The sequence below is a fragment of the Paramormyrops kingsleyae genome, chromosome 6, assembly GCF_048594095.1.
Source record: "Paramormyrops kingsleyae isolate MSU_618 chromosome 6, PKINGS_0.4, whole genome shotgun sequence".
Classification (NCBI taxonomy): Eukaryota; Metazoa; Chordata; class Actinopteri; order Osteoglossiformes; family Mormyridae; genus Paramormyrops; species Paramormyrops kingsleyae.
In genome coordinates, this window is record NC_132802.1 from 4527349 (window position 1) to 4547726 (window position 20378).

A 20378-nucleotide genomic window follows, 5' to 3' on the forward strand; every position below is an offset into this window, starting at 1 on the left:
TCGCTGTATTACTGATGTATCTGGTTATTTATGAAGCACTCTGGACATTATGGGCTGTCAGGACACCTCTGTGTGAGTGGGAGGCGACCTTCAGACAAGCGCACAGTAGGACCAAAGGGTCTCTGGGGCAAAGCATTATCTGTGCTACTGGGATGTACTATTGCATGTCTGGAGGGGGAGTGGGGTTCCTTGCGCACCGTGTTAGGGGGTGGGGGCAAAAAGAGGAGCCCTCAGCTTTAATGGGCAAGCACAACAGTATTTTTTCCTGGAGGATTCGGAGCCTCAGAGAAGTACAGAGCTGCAGATGCTCCCCTCTCCTCACAGCTGCCCCCCCCCCTTTTGCTTTGTTCACACCCAACAGCCCCCCCCCCCCTCCAAAGAGCGCTAACAGTTGAATTGCCCGCTTAATTAGCTACATGCATCTATTGGCCACACAGTGCCCTATTCAGCCAGTGCTCTACATTGTGGGAGTTCACAGAGGGGGGGCGCTGAAGAGCAGCAGGTTACGGTTAACTGTTGCCTTCCCTCCCTGCACAATCGGAGCTGTCATGTGCGTCCAGAGATCAGGACTGAACCCACACGTTCTCCTGCTTCTGTTGGGGTAACAAAACTGCCAGCATCTCTATTCTTCCTTTCTGGGGATTTTTTTTAATCCCCCTCCCCCCCACACGCCTGGATCATTGACTCACATAAAGACAGACACCTCCACTGTAAGGAAGATGTGACCTATGTCTTTGGTGGGGAGAGTGAGGGGGTGTTGCAGGGCTGCCAACTTCGGTCAGCTGACTGCAGTGAGATTTTCAATTCGAGACATGTCTGCACACGCATTTACATGTATGTAACAGCTTCATTACCTTGTAAATGGTCTGTAGGGTTTGCAAACTACCCCGACGCTTTTAATGTAGCTAATATTATGTTTATAATGGAATAATATAGATTTGCCGTAATATTTCTTGCGTGAGCCTGAGAGTCTGAAAGTGTGAGTGTCTCGCCAGGTGCATGAGACCTGGCAACCCTGGTACAGTATTGCTATTACTGTGCATCAGTGACCCACATTTGAAAGTGACTTCTGTGGTGGGGGGGCGTGACACCAGGCAGGGCCGAGTAGGTGAATGCGGGAATCTGATCACTGGATTCTACACAAAACCTGCTTTCTTTCTCATGCCGGCTCTGCTCATCCTCACTGGAGAGTGCAGTTCGTCTGTTTTTTAAATACTGATGAGTCATTTGGAAATAGAGGCCTGTTTGGCTACCGTCCAATGAGCAGGAAGAAGTGACCAAACGGCAGAAAAAGCACACGGCACTGTATTTGCGGGTAATCCGCTTCATTCTTACTGGATGTTTTTAAAAGCAAAGAACGCAGTAAATACTAGCAATACTTGGTTAGCATAATTTTTTGTTACAGTTCATTTATTTTTCTTCTTATCTCACGTAACATCACCCATCCACCACCGGTAACTGCTTCTCCGGTACAGGGTCACACCCAGCCTGCAGCTTTCTCCATACTTATCACAGTGGTCTCCCTGGACGGGATGTGCTTAATAATGTCTTTCCATTATATTTTATAACTTGTGGGTAAAATTCTTGAGAAGAGGGGAGTTTAAACACCTGCACGGTGCCTCCTGTTCCCACAAGGTGCGTTCCCATAACCGCAGGGGCAGCGCGGCCTTCAAATGCCCTGTGGAACGAGGGAATCGTGATTATGATCTTGCAAAATGGTCACGTCGATCATGGTGAATTACTTTAAGTCGCAGGCTCCGGTACGCAGCTGCTCTGCCTTCCTCCACCGACGGCAGCCAGCTGCAGGAACATCTCCCGCGACCCGAGGCGCATATCATTCATGGGCACCTGGACGTCGATGTTTTCCACAGTCTTTGGGGGCAGTGCCCGAAACTCTCCAGCGCCCCCTACAGCCCGCATCTGGGAATGTTACCTGGAGGCTGTTAGTGCACACATGTAAAGCTTGTGTGACTCACAACTGGGCTTATGAATACACGTCAGTCACGGGGTCGGATCCTGTGTGGTCCGTCGTTCTTCAGCACGTCTGCGTGTGTCACAGTAGCTGTATATCGGACCCCCGTCCTCCATGAATCAAACGTTTAGACATCCGTCCGCTTGGCGGTAGATTGAGCCTGAGCCACGTTTCCATGAGCTTAGAATCTTCACATATGGGAGTCGTCAGCCCATTATTTATAACCTCCATGCATAAAGTCAGTCTGAAACATTCATTAATAATTGTGTAACAGATACGTTTCCTTTGTGGCCGTTTCTCTCCTCCCACTAGAGTCGCCCATTTTGGCTTCTTTTTTATCTTCTGTACTGTTTGCGCATGCAGGGGATGAACAGATGAAAATTTGAAATATATGGATCATTACATGAAACTCGCAGAGCATACATAAGCAGAAACATCACCAATCATGGTTGAAGCTCTTCACGATGTAAACATGCGATGACAGATCCATGGTCATATGAGAAAGTCAATAACATGGGGCATTTCATTATAAACTGTGTCTTGAGCAGTTATAATAATCAATATACCTGAGAGTGTAATGTCCCATCCAATCAGAGTGTCCTTTCTCTAGTATTCCCCAGAGACTTCAGTCTGTTTCAGCAAATGTAGACTGATATGTCTGCTGATGACTCGTTCGTTTTACTCCGAGAGGAGATTGTGTAAATCAGATAACACAAGCTAACCTAACACACAACGCCATTACCGCTGTTAAGAATTGCTTTCCAAACACTGGCCCTGCAAAAAAAATTTTATTCATCTGAAATGTTTTTTTTCCCCGTTGACTCCGCTCGTTACCCTCAGACATACTCCCTTATACTCATTCAGGGTCCTCACCCTCAGACATACTCCCTTATACTCATTCAGGGTCCTCACCCTCAGACATACTCCCTTATACTCATTCAGGGTCCTCACCCTCAGACATACTCTCTTATACTCATTCAGGGTCCTCACCCTCAGACATACTCCCTTATACTCATTCAGGGTCCTCGCCCTCAGACATACTCCCTTATACTCATTCAGGGTCCTCGCCCTCAGACATACTCCCTTATACTCATTCAGGGTCCTCGCCCTCAGACATACTCCCTTATACTCATTCAGGGTCCTCGCCCTCAGACATACTCCCTTATACTCATTCAGGGTCCTCACCGCTGAACGTGTCCAATTTGCTGCAGCGATCGCTACACTGGCTGCTCGGTTTTCCGGTGTCACCTCCCCTTTATGTCTTTGGCCCCAGAGGTGAAGAGGTCGCGTGTGAGAGCATGTGGACAATAGGGGTGTTTGTGGAGGACAAGGGGACCGCCGTGGGGGTGGCAGGGGGACGGGGATGGGGGGGGGGGCTCGGGGCAGGGTTAGGAGAGAGCATATTCTTGCAGTAATCAAATCACAGCTCCGTTACAGTCTCCTGACCCCAGCCAGAGTGAAAGGCCTTCGTAAGTCTGACTGCGTCTGCCTGGGGAAATTAATTTTTCAATTGAATTAATGCCAGAACCTGAAGGTCCCTCAATAGAGAGGCATTTGTGCATTATAAAGCTATTTCTGTGAGGAAGTCCGGCGCTGATTTACAGGCAAAGCACAGACCCCCCTCCACATCAGCTCTGATTAGCCCAGAGGAGGGAAACGTCCTGCCTGACAGCTGAATGCCACACAGATGAGGCAGCCGCCCAGAACGGCTGCCGGACCTCCTGGGCTCGCTGTACAACGAATCTGAGCAACAATATTTGCCACAGTCCAGGCCGGCCGGAAGCTGCCCGTTCCCCAGACGAGCCCCGATCTCCAGCACTACTTTGGCCCCAGTCTGGGTCTGAAGGTGGCTCCACTGCCCCCACCGCTTAAAGGGGTCTTAACGAGTCAATCTGCTGTGTTTTTCGGGACCAGCAAGCAGGGAAAACTGCAGGTAAACGCCTTCCTGTGTGAAGGCCGGTTCCCAAAATCAGGAAAAGTTAGGCGCTGCATGGTGACAGAGAACCAACCAAATGATATCATCAGCCGACCATTTCCTCCCGACTAAACAGACGTCTTCGCCAGTCACTGCGCCAAAGCTGGCCTGTTAGTGATAATTAGATTCATATGAAATTCCATTTTCTTTATTTTATAGAGTAGCATTGTAGACGATTTTTAATTTCTTACGGTTTCTGGGGCTAAGCCAATTTTAGGCAGAGCTCTGTGTAAATCCTCATTTGTTTTAATTTTAATATGCAGCAATTTAAGCACAATAACGGATGTAGCCGGATTTCTTAATTTTTGAACTGAGCTCTCATGTTTGCTGTACTCTTGCACTGCAGTTTTAATTCATGTGGGTCGGTATATATACAGGATTTCATTTTACGAGTTAAGCAGTTTCGTCCCTAACTTCATTGCTAATTTAGCCCTCTCTCTCTCTCTCTCTCTCTCTCCCAGTATTGGGGTTATTACTGGTTTAAATGAGCTGAATAATTAGAAGACAAAAATAGAGTGAAATGCTTATACCCCCCACTACGAGCAGGACTGCAGATCCCTGGGCTAGAATGTAATTTGTCAGTAATTGAAGTTGTTATTTATTTGTTTATTTTAATTTCATGCTAAGCCCTTGTTGGCTGTTTGTTTAATTAACTAACCCCGCCCCTTCTGGTTCCAGCATGCCCCTTGGGTTTCTTCAAGCCCGTACAGGGTGACAGCCCGTGTCAGCTATGCCCCATGAACAGCCGCACCACCAGCGAGGGCGCCTCCAGCTGCGTGTGCCACAGCGGCTACTACCGCACCGACGCCGACCCCTTCCAGATGCCCTGCACCAGTACGTAACCGTGCCTCACCTGCACTCCCGCATACCACCACCAGGGCGGCGACTTTCAATCGAGCTGAACCAGTCTCAGCGAGTCTGCGAGTTAGCAGGCCACACTTAGGGAAGAGAGCGGTCCGTGGCATTGTGATCTGCTGAAAGGGAGGCCTGGGCAGGCCTCATTTCGACGCCCCCCCACAAAGGAATTAGCATAAGCCCGGCCTCCTGAGAAGAGCAGCCGCTTTGAATAAGAAGGCAGGGTTACTGTGGCAGTGCGGGTCTCTGCGGCTCGCTGTGATTAAAGTGGGAAAATGAACACATTTCGCCGCTCTTCCTGCCTCCCCTCCCCAATGCTGGGCCGCACCACATCCTTTTAAACCATACCCCCCCCCCCAGAAAAAGGAGCTGTTTATAAACAGCAGAATGTTGGATAACCTAAATGACTCCACCCCCCCCCCCTTCCAAAATGGATGTTTCTCATGGCGGGCTGATGCTGAGGTTGCGCGTACGGGCCAGGTTTACCGTAAGTGATGTGCACACGGCGTGTCCGTGGCAGACGTGAACAGTGAGGGGGGTGGGGGCTGTCTCTGGTAGGAGCGCCTCATTGGCCGCTCGCCCGGTCCAGCGTCTGTCCCCTTTCCGAATGCCTCTCTGGGCTTGTTAACTTCTCCTCCATGTGAGGTATTTCAAGCGCAAGCTGGTTCCAGCCTTGCACATTTGCACGCTTGTGCCCCCCCTTGGACACCGGCTCCAGGTTTTGGATGTGGGATTTTTCTGGGCTAGAAACGTCGGATGACAGGGCAGTTTGTTTTAATGCAGTGGTTCTCAGCTGGGTTAACCTCAGCCCCCCCTTGGGCGTTAAGACACGGCCCAAAATTTGAACCATTTTTATTCCACAAAAAATAGTGCAGTAATAGTGATTAGATCACAGTGTTGTAACAGAAGCACAATGCCTTCGCGTATTATAAAAAAAGGCAACACACATCAATATATATATATATATTTTTAACTATACACTCTATAGCCCAATGAAGATTGTCCCGCAGTGCCAGAGCTGTAGCCAGCAGTTTTAAAAACACCAAGGTCGAAAATGTTAGGCTTCCTAAGCGCCATAATGGATCTGGGTTATTGGAGTTGCAGAAAAAATACTGAGGACTTGACCTCGGTGTCCTCAGTGGTAGGTGTGCTATGCGCGACCCACTTTTGGGTCGTGATCCACTGTTGAGAAGAAGTTTTAGTCATTTCTAAGGCAGCGCTCTGGTCTCCTCCTGCTGGGACGGCTTTCCGTCTGGAGAGCGTGGGACTCTCTGAAGGGGGAGGTGAGGGTATACGTGCAGGGGTGTGCTGGGGCGACATGGACCCCCTTCTCTTCTCGCCGTGGGGAAACGGGCCATCCTGGGTGCCTGGGAGATCCGCCCTTCAAAGTGTGAACCCTCAACCTCGATTCGGCGCATGGCTGCCTCGCCTGATTAAATTATTAAATTAGCTCTGCTCCAAGTGCGTCGAGCGCATTAATTCTGCCTCTTGTTCCCGTTGAGGCATCGGCCTGCTCTTTCTGGGAGGGCGACCCCTGCTTGGGACCCCCCCGGCTGACTTTACATGCAGTTGCGAATCTGAAATTTTTACCTGAAATGATTTACATTTTTTGCCCATTTGCACAGCTGACTGTTTTAATGAAGCGATTTGTGTTAAGGTGACTGCCACCCCCCCAGGGGGGCCCCTGCCTCCCTCCCTGTGTTTTTTGGGACGAGCCCCCAGTCACCCTGTACCGATGACAGAGAGGTGGACAGAGTTAAGTCAGGAGCTTGATACCCCATCTTGCTCTCCATGAGACCCCCAGACCTATTTATGGGTGAGAGGAAGGTCATAGCGCAGGGTCAGTCAGCATGCGGCGCCCGTGGAGCTGGGGGTTAAGGGGCCCCTTGCTCAGGGGCCCAATGGCAGCAACAGTCTGCTGGCCCTGGGATTCAATCCAGCAACATTCTGATCCTAGCCGGTTGAGCCACGTAACACCGCCTATCATCCCCTCTAACAGCTGTCCCATCCGCCCCGCGGAACGTGATCTCCAGCGTCAACAAGACGTCACTGACGCTGGAGTGGATGCAGCCACGTGACTTGGGGGGCCGCGAGGACCTGGTCTACAACATCATCTGCAAGAGCTGCAGCGCAGGCCGTGGGGGCTGCGCCCGGTGCGGTGACAACGTGCGCTTCTCCCCGCGGCAGCTGGGCCTGACGGAGCCGCGCGTGCAGGTCAGCGAGCTGCTGGCCCACACCCGCTACACCTTCGAGGTGCAGGCCGTCAACGGCGTCTCCGACCAGAGCCCCTACTCGCCGCAGTACGCCGCCGTCAACATCACCACCAACCAGGCCGGTGAGTCCCATGGTTACCGTGACGACCGAGCACCTCAGTCTAGGTCTGTGGCGACTGACAGCTATAAAGCCCGTGCTAACGACCCGGTGGTCAGCGTGTGACAGACACCAGCTCCCCTGCTGTAAATGTCACACCTGCTGCGTTAAACAGCAGCATCAGCTTCCGCTCCGACACCAAAGTATTTGACCAGCAGAGCAAAGCAGACTTACGGCTGGTGATAATGACGCTTTTCCCGGATAATGAGCTGAGCGCCCAAAAAGCAGCAGAACCTTCCCTGCTATCTCTTCCGGGCCTGTTATGCCGGAGAAGTTTGACCTTGAAATGCCAAGGCTTGAATTGAAGTAGCAATTATAAGGATGCGGGTTATGCGTTAAACCCAGGTCCGTTAACGATACGGTGAACACTTCAGGGCAAATCATTTTCTAAAGTAGTAATTCTGTCCTTCGAATTAACAAAGTGTGTGTGTGTGTTATTTTCTTTTGTATGTCTAATGAATTTCTATTCTATCAATTACGTTTAAAAGTAAAACCGTTAAAAGCCTATATATTCTGTTGTCCCGTTACCTCAGTACTGATGAGCTTTTTAATGGCAGAGTCTGTCTCTCGCTCATTAGCATCAGCTGTCCTTTATGCGCCCGCAGTGATTTGCTGTCCTGCGTCAGTCCCGGCTCACCGGCCTTGATGAAGTCCTCCATTGCGCGCATTCAATGCGGCACATTCACTGACACGCAGCGACGCAAACGCACACCATTGCAGCCCACCGCGGGCCTTTGTGTGAAGGAACTGCCTTCGGAAACACAAGGAAATGACAGGACGGTCATCCCATTAAAAGCGTTTCTTCTTTTTTAAAAAAAATCTTTTGCTTTCCAAACGGAGCGTTTTTTGTTTAGGAGGGGGTCTTGTGTGTAATTGGCCACCGAGGTTTAGTCAGAGGACGTGAGATAAGAGTCCGAGTCTATCTATTAAAGTCTTTCGGGCCAAATGAGATGAACACAGCTGTCACCTCCTCAGCCTTCTTCTGCCGTCTCTGTTCCCTCAGGAAAGCCTGCAAACCGCAGCCATTCCTACTACGCCTGACAGCATGCTGGCTCTATTTACCATGTCTGTCCCTGATTCCCCTCCTCCCCCATCTTATCTCCCGTCCCCATCGCTCTCATTTCACACAGGCCCCCTCTGATCGTTATTTGTCAGGGTGGCTGTGACGAAAACCCCATTTTGCTCACGGTATTTCTGAGACGCGTCTTCCTGAGGCGCAGTGCGCACCGAGCAGACGTCCCCCGACACGCACGCGGGTGAAAAGCTGCCGCTTTGTCTTTCTGTTTCAGAGCCGCTCCATGTTTACCCAGAATGCCGCTGTGGTATTCCCAGCACAGATTCATCGAACAGCATAATTTGAATTGAGCTACGTGCTACATTGTTTTCACAGTAAAGAAATTACAGTTTTTTGGTGGATTCAAGGAGAGAAAAAGCAGCAAAGTCCCCTCAGTGTAACACAATTGTTCTGAGCCAGTTTTAAACCATTTTTTCCCCCCAAAGCACTGAAGTAATCTTTTTTTAAAGCAGTAATATAAAAATCCCATTAGGAACCTTTAAGACAACATGAGTCTAAAGCCGTCTTAAAGGGCCGGGTTTCCAGCAGCTTAATATGTATCTTTAATTTTATTACATCATTACTAACACTAGATTGCCTTGGAGCGACGTTGTCCAGTGTGAAAGTGGGGGTTTCCACACAATCCAGCTCTTTTCTCTGCACTGTATTAATTGTGGGACTCCTCCCCCCCCCCCCCCCCCGCCCCCCATTCGCCATGGTAACAAAGGCCATGCGGCCTAATAAAGTTTTCTAATGAGATTCTTGGACCCCGGTCCCCCTGCTTTGGCATGGCTCACTGGCTGGACCCCCCCTCCCTTTTGCTGCCATGGGGGGGGGCAGGTTGGCCTGTCAACTTGTATTATGGGCCGAGGCCTAACGTCATGGGGAGCTGTGAAAGGCCAAGCTTTGGGTCACGCTGGCACCCCCCGGGACTGTGGCCTTACTCCCCACCTGACTTGGTGGGGGGGGGGGGTTTCTGGTGTAAAAAGCAGGCTCGAGGGTCGGCAGAGTGGTCCACAATTAAGTCGGGCTCTGAAGGCTCATAGGTTATATAAACATATTGTCGCTCTGAATTAACACAGGCCCTTTTAAGTACCTTCTGCGTGTGTATGTATATATGCAGAAGCCGTGCGGTCGACTTGGTATAGAATTCATTGGAAAATAAATAAATGAATTATTGGGCAGAAAGTAATTTCCATAAACAGCTGTCCTCCTCTTAACTGGCTCTGCTTTATGCTATGTGACATTTGTCTCATTTTACATTGTCCCCCACACCTCGTCAAATCAAATAAACATAAATAGTTTTAAACGGCCTTTTAGTCGTGAATGTTGAATTTGAACGGTCGTTCAGTTTCTGTTGGTAGAATGACTTTGATAATTTTTATGGAGCCAAAGCAACTGGTGTTTTTTTCCTTGTTATGGATTCACGGCGCTGTCTAGATGGTCCACAGTGGAGCGAGATTTCATCACACGGGAATTTTGTGGTTTTAGTGTCACTGAACTAAGCTTCAGGGCATCAGGACAGAAGCAGGGCAGCCCTTTGCACTGACAATGACACACGTCTCTCTCGTGTCGTGATGTGAAGCATTGAGTCTGCAGTGGTGTGATCAGCAGCTAGGTGACCAGTTGGTAGGCCCCCAAAAAGCAGGCTTGCTGTCCTGTATATCCAGCTGAATAATAAACTAAGTAACATTTGGATATGATGTAATGCAAGTTAATTGTGTGCATGCAGATATAGACGTTTAAACTCAGTTATATTTTATGGCCCCATATGTCTTGATGTAAAACACATGGGCATTGTAGAATTTGGAAACACTGACATCTGACAGCAACACTCGTCTCCATTAAGATGACCGTTCCCTTTGTTCCTGTTGTGAGGACAGCGTAGGGCTGTTAGGGGCTGTCAGCTGGGTACCTTGACACCACCTGCTACTCCGGATGGCTGTCGGTGAAGCTGTCCTCCGTGAATGACCCTATAGACCGGCTCCTCTGTATGAGTGCAGCCAGCAGAGGACAGGAACTGTGTAAGAGAAAAGGCAGATTGAATGGACCGTGTTTGAAGGCCACAGTGTGACAACCTGTTAATCTGGCTTAGTCACCGATGCAGCTGCTCTGCTTGCGTTTGAATTCGCGCAATTAAATCGTTTCATTTCTATTGTGAGTCCCATATGCAAAATTTACTACAAATACTAATTGGGTGTTTGTGTTGAGCATTTATCTGTTGTTTAGTATGCCTGTAAGTGTAATGTACAGTTTGATAAATAGTCTACACAAGCAAATATAAACGTAAATGAACTGTCGTTTTCAGATACAGCAGAGCCATTTAAATATAACAAAACAGACGCGCCCGAAAGTCAGTTGTCCAAATAACAATCTCAGCAATCGTTTGAAAGCTCTTCTCAATAATTGTCAAAAGGACAAAGAGACTGTGCTTTGCGTTGCCCAGACTCTGAAGCAGCTAAGCAGCCTCAAGACATAATGCACCCATACTAGCTTTCTGTGGCTGATTTAAGGTTCTTCTCTTCAAAGTCAGTTGTTGGTCAGCATCAAACAAGGTGCCTGGCTTTGCAACCACATAATTCTGCCTTTGACTACTTTTCTGAGCACAGAGTGCAGCCTTCCTGACCTCCCTTGGCTTTTTCAGCCTTTTTCTGTTTGTTGACTCTTGCACGTTGATCTTGACTGCGGCCAGACATGCCCGTATCTCCTTTGATGTCACCCTGCAGTTCTTGGAGACATCCTTCACCGTCCTTCACCATCCCTGACCATCTTTCAGGCAATTCAGGTCGCTGAATTTCATGGGGCCGCCTGCCCTGGGCGGGTCACCAGTGCTTCAGATTTTTTTCCATTTCTAAATTATCTTTTGCACAGTAGAATGGTGGACTTGCAAATCCTTTGAAATGGTTTGGTATCCCAGACATATGGGCATCAATAGTTTTTTTTTTCCTCTTGGATCCCTTGACAGCCATGTTGACCTTGGCAAGATTCACCCTTCTGGTAACTTCAAAATCCAAACATCCTTGCGCTAACACAGGCCCTTAAACCTACTCTCTGTTAACTGGCAAATACTTTGCACTGCCTAGTCTAACAGAAATAAATCCTCATCAGTGCAAAAGATGATGAAACTATGGTTGTATGTTTTCCACCACAGAAAAGTATATATATCTTGAATTTAATTTAAATATTGCACATTTTCCATTTTGTTAAATATGCTCACCTATCTGATACCACTTGACTTTTCACAGAACTGGATGCATATTTAAGTGTAGCTTTTTAAATATTGCTTGGAAATGAAACTGTGGGGGGGTGCACCTGTTCTTTTTAACCCGAAACGGTTTGGTAAACGTTCGTCAGTGCGGAGGGTCATCATCGCAAGCAAGCTTTAATAGGGGCATCTGCTTGGCGAGTACATTAAATAATTTAATAATACGCCTGTCATGTTTGATTTATCCAAATGTACTTTAAACAAAGTTTGAAACTCCACAGTTACCCGGCGGTAAATCGTACAGGAACGATTATTCATTGAGCCAATGGCACACGTGGAGTTTTTTCCATGGGCTGCTGTGATTGGTGGACAGCTATGTCATCAGGGAGTGGGCCCAAGAGAGCCCTTCACACTATGTGCTGGTACCACACAGGCCCCTGTGCTGCTTAAAGTCGGGTCACTGCTGCCATTAAATGAAATCTGCTTCTGTTCTTGGTCCATAAATCATGTCGGGCTGCGTGGGTTTGCCATACCAAGCATTTATTTTTTTTTCGTCATTTGTTTTATAAGAGTGACTGAGGTATGTTTTGTTATATAGCAAAACTTTATCTGTCAGGGCTGGTCCGGATTAAAAAAGTTAATCAGGACTATAAGAGTCTTATACATCCAAGAATAAACACAAGTAATGTGATGTTTTTTTTAGTCCATTGGAAAGTTTGGAAGTTTTATATATATATATGAACAGATATATATATATATGTGTGTGTGTGTGTGTGTGTGTGTGTATATATATATATATTAATATACTTACTTGTTTTAGGAACAGAAGGGAGATGCAACTAAAATCTGGTTGACACATTTAGCGCGCAACACTAAAATTATGAGAAGCACGGTTAGAAATTATGACCATTTCATATTGAATAAACCTTTAAAGATGTATATTATTCTTGTTCCTGTTTTTTCCTGTGAAGAATAACTACCTTCACACTATTGCAAAATGTTAGCATTAACGAGAGTCTGAGGATTCTTCAGTGTAGATGGATGTAAATTTGATTAATTGCGGTGTTACTTCGCCGTTTATTACTGCAGATGTTATTGTAATTTGCTTGGTTATGAGGATAATCACTTTACCTGGTCATTCCATTTGTCATCCACGGCTCCGAACTCACGTGTAACTTTTCCATTCACAAACAGCAGTATGTGTTCATTATTCTGCATTTAAACTGAAACGCAGGTGATGGACATGAGTGCAGCAATGAACTGGGAAAACAGACATTTCTCCAGCAGTATTAGTCTGGTTTAATGGGGAAAAGCCCCAGATTTACAAGCCATGGTCTTTTCTTGGTGGACACGCATCCCAGACATTTCTATTCACAGAAGACGTCCAACCAGGGATGGTGTTAAGGGTGGTCCCATCACCATGAACAGATGTTACTGGTCGGTGGTGTCTGCAGCCTTGCGCCACAGCTGGGATACTGTTTGCTGTGGTGTGCGAGTGTGTGCTTGTGATTTGCTGGCTCACGGTCCATTACACCATCACATAAATGATTGTTGATAGAATGTCTGCCTTCTCAGATATGGTCTCTTTGTGCTGACAGGGTTATTGCGTTTCTCATACAGAATGGTACAGTAATAATAATGAGTTGTTGTTTTATAACAAAATATATATTAAGTACCTCTCAACCCTGACAAGGATGGAAAAAAAACACCCATTAATCTGATTCTGGGTCGCAGTAAATTTTCCGTGATTTATTGTCCTTTTTAATGTTGTTTTAAATAAATTTTTATTTATGTTCCGCTTGTTTTTACACGTTGCGTCAAGAGTGATTTAAGATGCGGCAGCTGAAGTGCAAGGAGACTTGAAGATAAACTTGCTAAAATATGGCCGGCGTTTCAGATGGACTTAACCTCACTGTCCCAAGAAAAAAATAAGAGCACGGCCAGCTAAGGAGAGACATTTCTCATAACATTTAAATAGCTTGTGTGAAACAGAAAATGCCAAAAGACACCAAATAATCTATTATACGTAGGACGGATTCTCTGAATGACGCGCATCATTACCTTGCATGAGACACAGCCCCATGCTAACGGTAGCTGGTCTGTGACTGAGACTTCTTAGATTTCATCTGTGAAGAGCAGTTCCCCATTTCCAACCCCCCCAAGTCTGCTGCGAAATGTACATGTTTGGGACCTGATGAAAACAGAATGAAGAGGTCGAAGGTCGTCGCGTGAGCGGAATCTGGACACGGGTGCCGTCTTATTCGCTTGATTACACTCTAAACATTTGCCCCCTCGTGGCTTTATGGCTGAACACTCAGAGATTTCAGAATGATTATTATTAGTTTAGCAGAGACCAGTTAACGAAAACAACCGTTTCCAATTGCCGGAATTTCCTCAAGCACTCAGGTCTGTCAGATGGTGGCGTGGTTTTCTTTTTTTCCGGCGATGGCCTCTGGAGACCGCCGTCATCGGCACGCTCCAGCTCGCGGGTCCGTTGCCAGGGCGCTGCGTTTGCCGAGCCAAGGCACAGCCGCCATAAATCCTGGCCACGTAGCCTCGAACAAGGTTCTCCGTCTCGCTCCCTGTGTTTACTCGGACACGCTGTGCCTCACAAGGGTGTTTTAATGAGCCTCGGTTCATTTACCGGCAGGACTCCAGGAAGCTCTTCTGGGTCCCAAACTGCAGTGCAGCGTGAGCAACAGACCTGCACCAACCTCAGATTGTACCCCGCGATGGGAGGCTATCCCTGTGGCAATCGGCAGCTTCATAACTGGAGTTGCAGGTCGATGCTCGACAGCCAGCCCTTGGTTGCGATAAACGTGGTTCCGCGTTCAGAGACTGCGGACACGTTTGCGTCAATATATCACTTTGCTGCCTGTCCAAAATTTCTGTCATCCCGAAACCAAGGTCAGGTCCACATGAACACATTATGTGGGTCCCCCTTTTTGAAAATGTACAACTCAAGGGCACAACTGAAGTCACATATGAAGGTAAGTGCTGGAATGTGTCTGACCCATTAAATTGTTCAAGGTGACAGGAAAACCTTGAGCCAGACACAGTAATGCCCTCCTCTCCGCCGTTTGCTGTGCTTGTCTGTCATCTTTCGGCTGCCATTGACTTGAGGGACTCAAGGTTTCTCCTGAACTGAGGCTCTCCGATCCTTTAAGGCTGTGTTTATAGAAACCAGAGCGCGAGGTCACCTCCATTTTCATTTGCTGTCTTCCCACATTTTTTTTTTAAACCGAAGCCCTAGTTGTTTTCGTACTTTTCCCGGCAATCTGTTCCCGTAACGGGGAAATGTGCTGTGGTGGGCTGTCATTTAAGTTACCTGCAGTATTTCTCTCGCTCAAGGACAGATGGTTCCAAATTATAGTTGTTAGTTGTAGTATATTATAGTATAGTTAAGTTGTTTTCCAGAAGTCATAAAACTTTATTTACACATGCATTAAAGACGAGAAAGGTAAGGACCTAAGTTTAAACTTGTTGTTTTTAAAGAAAACGCTTACCAAAAGCTCGGTGCAGTGTTTTTGTCATGTATTGGCGTCGTCTGATTTACGTGTAACTCCACCCATATCTCTGTCTCTCTAGCGCCATCTGCAGTATCCATCATGCATCAGGTCAGCCGGTCTGTGGACAGCATCACTCTGTCCTGGTCCCAGCCAGACCAGCCAAATGGTGTCGTCCTGGACTATGAGCTTCAGTACTACGAGAAGGTGAGCAAGGAGAGAGCCTGTTGTTCATCCACCCGTCAGGAACCAAACATCTTCTAAACAGGCCAATTTTATACCCTGACAGATGTAGTCACTGCTGGAGGCTAAGGATTCCTTCTTGCGTTTTAAGAGCTGAGAAATTTTTATATTGTTTAGTTGCCAGTCAGTTTAAAAGATTCCAGTTTTAAATTTATTTTTCTTTTTATGAATATAAAATACCAAGGCTTGTAACAATGGCAACATTATTTTCACAGTTCATTATACACACATAACTCCACATAACAAACTGTTTACTACCTTTTCCCAGTGAGAGATGCTAATGTAGCATTAACCATTCCTGACCAGCATATAAAACCTGTTCACCTGAGTTTATTTAAAAAAACTGCACACTTTCACTATAAAAATTCAAAAGGAGAAGTATAAGTAAAATAAAAATTTAGTATTAAAAAGGAAAAAAAAAATCAAAATTCTGAGGGTGCCTGTTATAGCAGGGATGTGGATAGAGGCACCTACTGTACCGCAGATTCAGACATTTGGAGTTTTCGTCGAATCGTATTGTAAAATTAGTGAGAGTGACAGAGGTTGTGTCTGACACGGCTGAGCTGTTCTCTGTCCGGCTGCCAGTTTGGCGCAGTCTCTGGGTCACTCTTTGGCAGCTGTCTGCGGCTGCTGCGATTGCGTAGCTGACTCCTAAGCTCAGCCTTTGTACTCCCATACGAATCAGGAATGCAGACAGTGCTGGGCGTGCGGCAGTGCCGCAGTGGCGTCTTCGAACCCTCACACTTCAGCAGTCCCGCAAATCCATGCAGATGTTCCTACTGCTCTCTCATCTCTGTCTTTTTTTTTTGCTGCAAAAGTCTTAGGCAGTCAAAGAAAATCATGTTCAAATGATGTTAATGTTGGTGTGGCACGAATAACAGTAAAATACTATATGTGCCCAATCAAATAAAGTGTTACCATGATACGTCCGTCAAAGTGTGTCAGCGTAGCCATTTCAAAACCTCTCCTAAAGTCACCCAAATATTTGTGGCGACCATCCAATGGACCATCCAACCTACCCAACTTTGTTAGGATAATCAATACCTCATCAAGTTACTTTATTAATTCATTTAGTTAATTGAGCTGGTGGTGAAATTTAACGAATAAATTAAATGTCTGGACTGCCTCTGAGGAGAGGGAACCAAAGACGTGTTTATCTAGCCATCAGAAATCTGTAACTTTTTGGAGACCAGAAGAAATTCTTCCTTTTTTTATCTGTTACTGTTAATTTGCAGGTTTTGCCCAGTACCATATATTCTACCAGCTTTCTCTAAAGAACGAATCCAGTCTGTCTGGTCAGCTTATTGCATCATATTCATTTAGGGGAGGCTGACTAAATGGCAGAGTGGTGGCTCTGAGCCTAGAGATGTGTGCTGGCAATCAGAAGGTTGCTGGTTTGAATCCTGTGAACACCCAGAGTGCATCTACTCTGTTGGGCCCTTGAGCAAGGCCAGCAGGATTGGCACTCCAGTTACACGGGAAAAGCTTCACCCTCTTCCCTTCAAACTAGTGTGATGCTGAGGTATCACCCACTGCATGGTTGGACTTGGGGTCTCATCCCTTGGTGTGTGTTCCTTAGCTCTCTCTTTATCGTACACTGCATTCTCTCTCTCTCTTTATCTTACACCGCATCCTCTCTCTCTCTCTCTCTCTCTCTCTCTCCCTATCTTACACCGCATCCTCTCTCTCTCTCTCTCTCTTTATCGTACACTGCATCCTCTCCCTGTCTTTATCGTACACTGCATATGTTATTGCAAAAGCAGGCTCAGTCAGTCCCTGGAGCAGTTAGGCATTAAAAGCCATGCCTTGGAAGCAGACAGTGAAATGACTCTGCTGAGCCTGGGATTTGAAGCTGCCAGCTTCTGACTACAAGCGCACTGTCCGAACCTGCTGAACCACAGCAGCTTTTATAGATGTCAGTCTGTCTATCTATCTATCTATCTATCTCCATCCATCCATCCATCCATCCATCCACCCACGTCTTCTAACCCCTTATCGAGTATAGGGTCACACTGACCCCGCGGTCTATCTTAGGAGGTACAGCGCACATGCCTGGGGACATTCTGCATGGGATGTCTGTCCTCCACAGAGCATGCACTCTTATACACGTACCATGGGCATTGTTTTGAGAGACCGGCTTCCATAGATGCATGCTTTGGGGCTATGAGACAATGCTAGAATACCCAGGGAAAGCCCATATCAGCATGACATGAGGAGAAGACGCAAATTCAAACACACAGAGCTGGGACGTGGGTGTGCAGTACTGCCCCATAAGCTAATGTACCACCCTGTTTGATAGTACAGTAGGGAGAAATTATTTTAAGACATTTTAAAAGATTAAACAATGTGTGTATGAGTGTTTGAGGCATGTAGGTGAGAAGGTGTGTTTGACACGTACCACAAAGACTGATCACTTTAAACCTGCGAAATCTATTTTTTCCCCACATTTTCGTGCTGCTAAGCTGTAGAAGTTGGGAGCATCAGTATTACAGTGAAAAAATGAGCCAGAGCCCGGTTTAGACTGCGATACGCCGCCGACGGCAGTCAGAATGACGAGCATCTCTGACCTTGTGATCTCATTTCAAGATGACTTGAGATACCTGGTATGGAAAGTGGGAGACATCTCCAAGACCCTGCAGAGAACCTGAGCCATCTTTGAGTTTTGCCATATATAGTTTGACAAGCACAAAAAACAAACCTGAGAAATAGGAATCTAAGCCGAAAGTTTCACCTTTGCGTTTTGAGATGTTATTCTTATCCAAATGCAAAATTGGACAGAAAACACAGATCTCACAATAGCCTTTTCTTTTCATTCCTGGGGTGCACTTAACCTAAAGTGTTTTGGGATTCACCTACGCTGATTCATATTCTGTTTGATTTTCTGTGATGACAACCTTTGAAGGACGGGAAGATGTGGAATAGGCAGTTTGACTTGACCGTTGACAGTCGGAGTGTCAAAACTGCATTTGAATGCACATGGAATTTTCCATGGAACACCAGCAAATGATGTTGAGAGTTCTGCTCAGATACAAAGGGGAGATTTGCCTGCCTTGCGGACAGTTATAGTGAAGCTGGGAAAGGCGTCGTTCTGAAGCTGGATCCTCCCCAATCGCAGCTTTACCACTTAACAGCAGATGTTTGGAAATCTTGTTCCTTTCACCATAATTCATGCATGAAACAAATCGGTTTTTGTTTATTTAAACTGCCGAGCCCCTTCCATTGCAGATAGTTGGGTTTAGTTCTAGCTAAATTCCAAAGGAGCTGTTCATTTTTCTTTCACTCATTAAATACTCATTATTTGAACAGGGACGTTTTGGGTGAGTGCATTTGTGTATTAGTGGGGGGGCACTTAACCCATTTACAACCATTAGTTTTCCTATCAGCCCTATCAGCAGACCTTAGATCTCCTAGCAGTGAACTGACGTGAAGTTACCTGGAGAATATTTTGTCTGCTCTCCACCCTGAAGGACCAGGCAGAGTACAACTCATCCATGGTGAAGAGCCAGACCAACACAGCGGTCATCCAGGGTCTCAAGTCTGGCACCATCTACGTGTTCCAGGTGCGGGCCAGAACAGTGGCCGGCTTTGGACGCTACAGCGGCAAGATGTACTTCCAGACCATGACAGAAGGTGCAGCCGTCTTTATAGAATAGGGATTTGCAGCCTTCTAGATTTTCATGTTGTGTATCCTCATTAGTTACTTTGTATGAATGCTACCAAAAGTAATGTAGCATTCATTTAAGCTGAAGTGCTGTTCTTCAGTGGTACACACTATGCCTGTTGTTGTCAGCAGAAAATCAGATAAATGTTTTATTACGTATGACTTCAGATCACAAAGAATCAGCCTGAGTCAAGTAACTGTCATTCTCAAGCTACCTGTCTGACCATAACCGTAAATGCACATGAATAATTGGGGAGCAATAAGCCCCAGCACATTTAAAACCTTCCTCGGTTCACCTACATCCACATGCTCCTTAGACCATCTCTGGTGTGACAGCCTTAGAAAGGGTCTTCTGCACTTCTGGCCCTCAGCATCCCACCCACCTTCTGACCTCACAGCCTTTATTAGGCGCGCCCTGTTCTTCTAGAACAGTGTTTCCACACCCGGTCCTCAGGGGTCCACGGACAGTCCACATTTTCGCTCCCTCCCAGCTCCTATCACACCTGAACCAGGTATTTAGTGGTCTAGATTGTTCAGTTGGGGAGGGGGCATGGTGGTGCAGTAGTTAGTACTGTTGCATCACGCCTCTAAGATATGGATTTCCTCTGAGTACTATGGTCCAAAAACATACTGAGGTTAGTTGGAATTACTAAAAAGCCCATAGGTTAGATAGGCTTGTGTGGGTGCCTTGCGATGGGTTGCTCCCTGTCTCACACCCATAGGCTCCAGACCCCACATGACCCTGAATAGGACAAGCAGTTACAGAAAATGGATGTATTGTTTTATTCAAGTGTGTTGGAAACTGGGAACAAGCAAAAATGTGGACCGCTGGGGGTCTGTAGGAAACACTGTTCTAGAACAACATCTACCAAATGTTTTGGAGCTCTGGCTGATAATTCTATTCACAGCAAACTTGCCTACCTTTCTCAAAGGTACAACAGCTTGCCTTTATCTGGGACTTGAACTTAATCCTTCCGGTTACCATGAGATCCATCTCTGTTAACCACCCTACTGACTGCTGCTTCGTAACTCAGGAGACTCGTGGAAAATACAGTTCAGAGCTATACATCTGCTTTCAGTCTACCTGCTTTGGAAGTTCTAACCAAAAGTTCTGCTCCAACAGAGGAGTATAAAACCAGCCTTCAGGAGAAATTGCCTCTCATCGTCGGCTCGGCCGCCGCTGGCGTCGTCTTCCTCATCGCCGTTGTAGTCATCATCATCGTTTGTAACCGGTGAGTTTTTCTTGTCACCCTGCCAACCTTTTCCTGGACGCTGTGCCGTTTACTGCTTTTTAACCATCCATAAAATGTTAACGACCATTAAATCAAGCCACTAAAGTGAGCCCAGAAATTGAAGATAATGTTAAAAGCAGGCCGTCCTGGTGCCCGTTTCCAAGGTCTCGCGCTCGGTGTAGCCTGGGCCTTGTCGCGTGGTGCGGCGGTAACGGTGTTATGCGGCCGTCACGCAGACGGCCGGCCGGCAGTGTAGCATTGTGGGAAGGCGCCTTCCCTCCTTGTGCCCCCGCTTTACAGCCGTA

At 46.9% G+C, this 20378-nt stretch overlaps 1 protein-coding gene across 4 annotated transcripts in view; it reads left to right on the forward strand.

Moving 5' to 3' along the window:
* The window catches only part of ephb2a (eph receptor B2a), a 94703-nt gene that overhangs the window by 60897 nt on the left and 13428 nt on the right, over positions 1–20378 (forward strand). For all 4 annotated transcript variants that reach the window (XM_023841410.2, XM_023841414.2, XM_023841411.2 and 1 more), the window contains exons 4-8: positions 4626–4781; positions 6802–7137; positions 15020–15144; positions 18648–18810; positions 19965–20073. In XM_023841410.2, the coding sequence (XP_023697178.2) occupies positions 4626–4781; positions 6802–7137; positions 15020–15144; positions 18648–18810; positions 19965–20073 (889 nt within the window). The remainder of the gene's footprint in view (positions 1–4625; positions 4782–6801; positions 7138–15019; positions 15145–18647; positions 18811–19964; positions 20074–20378) is intronic.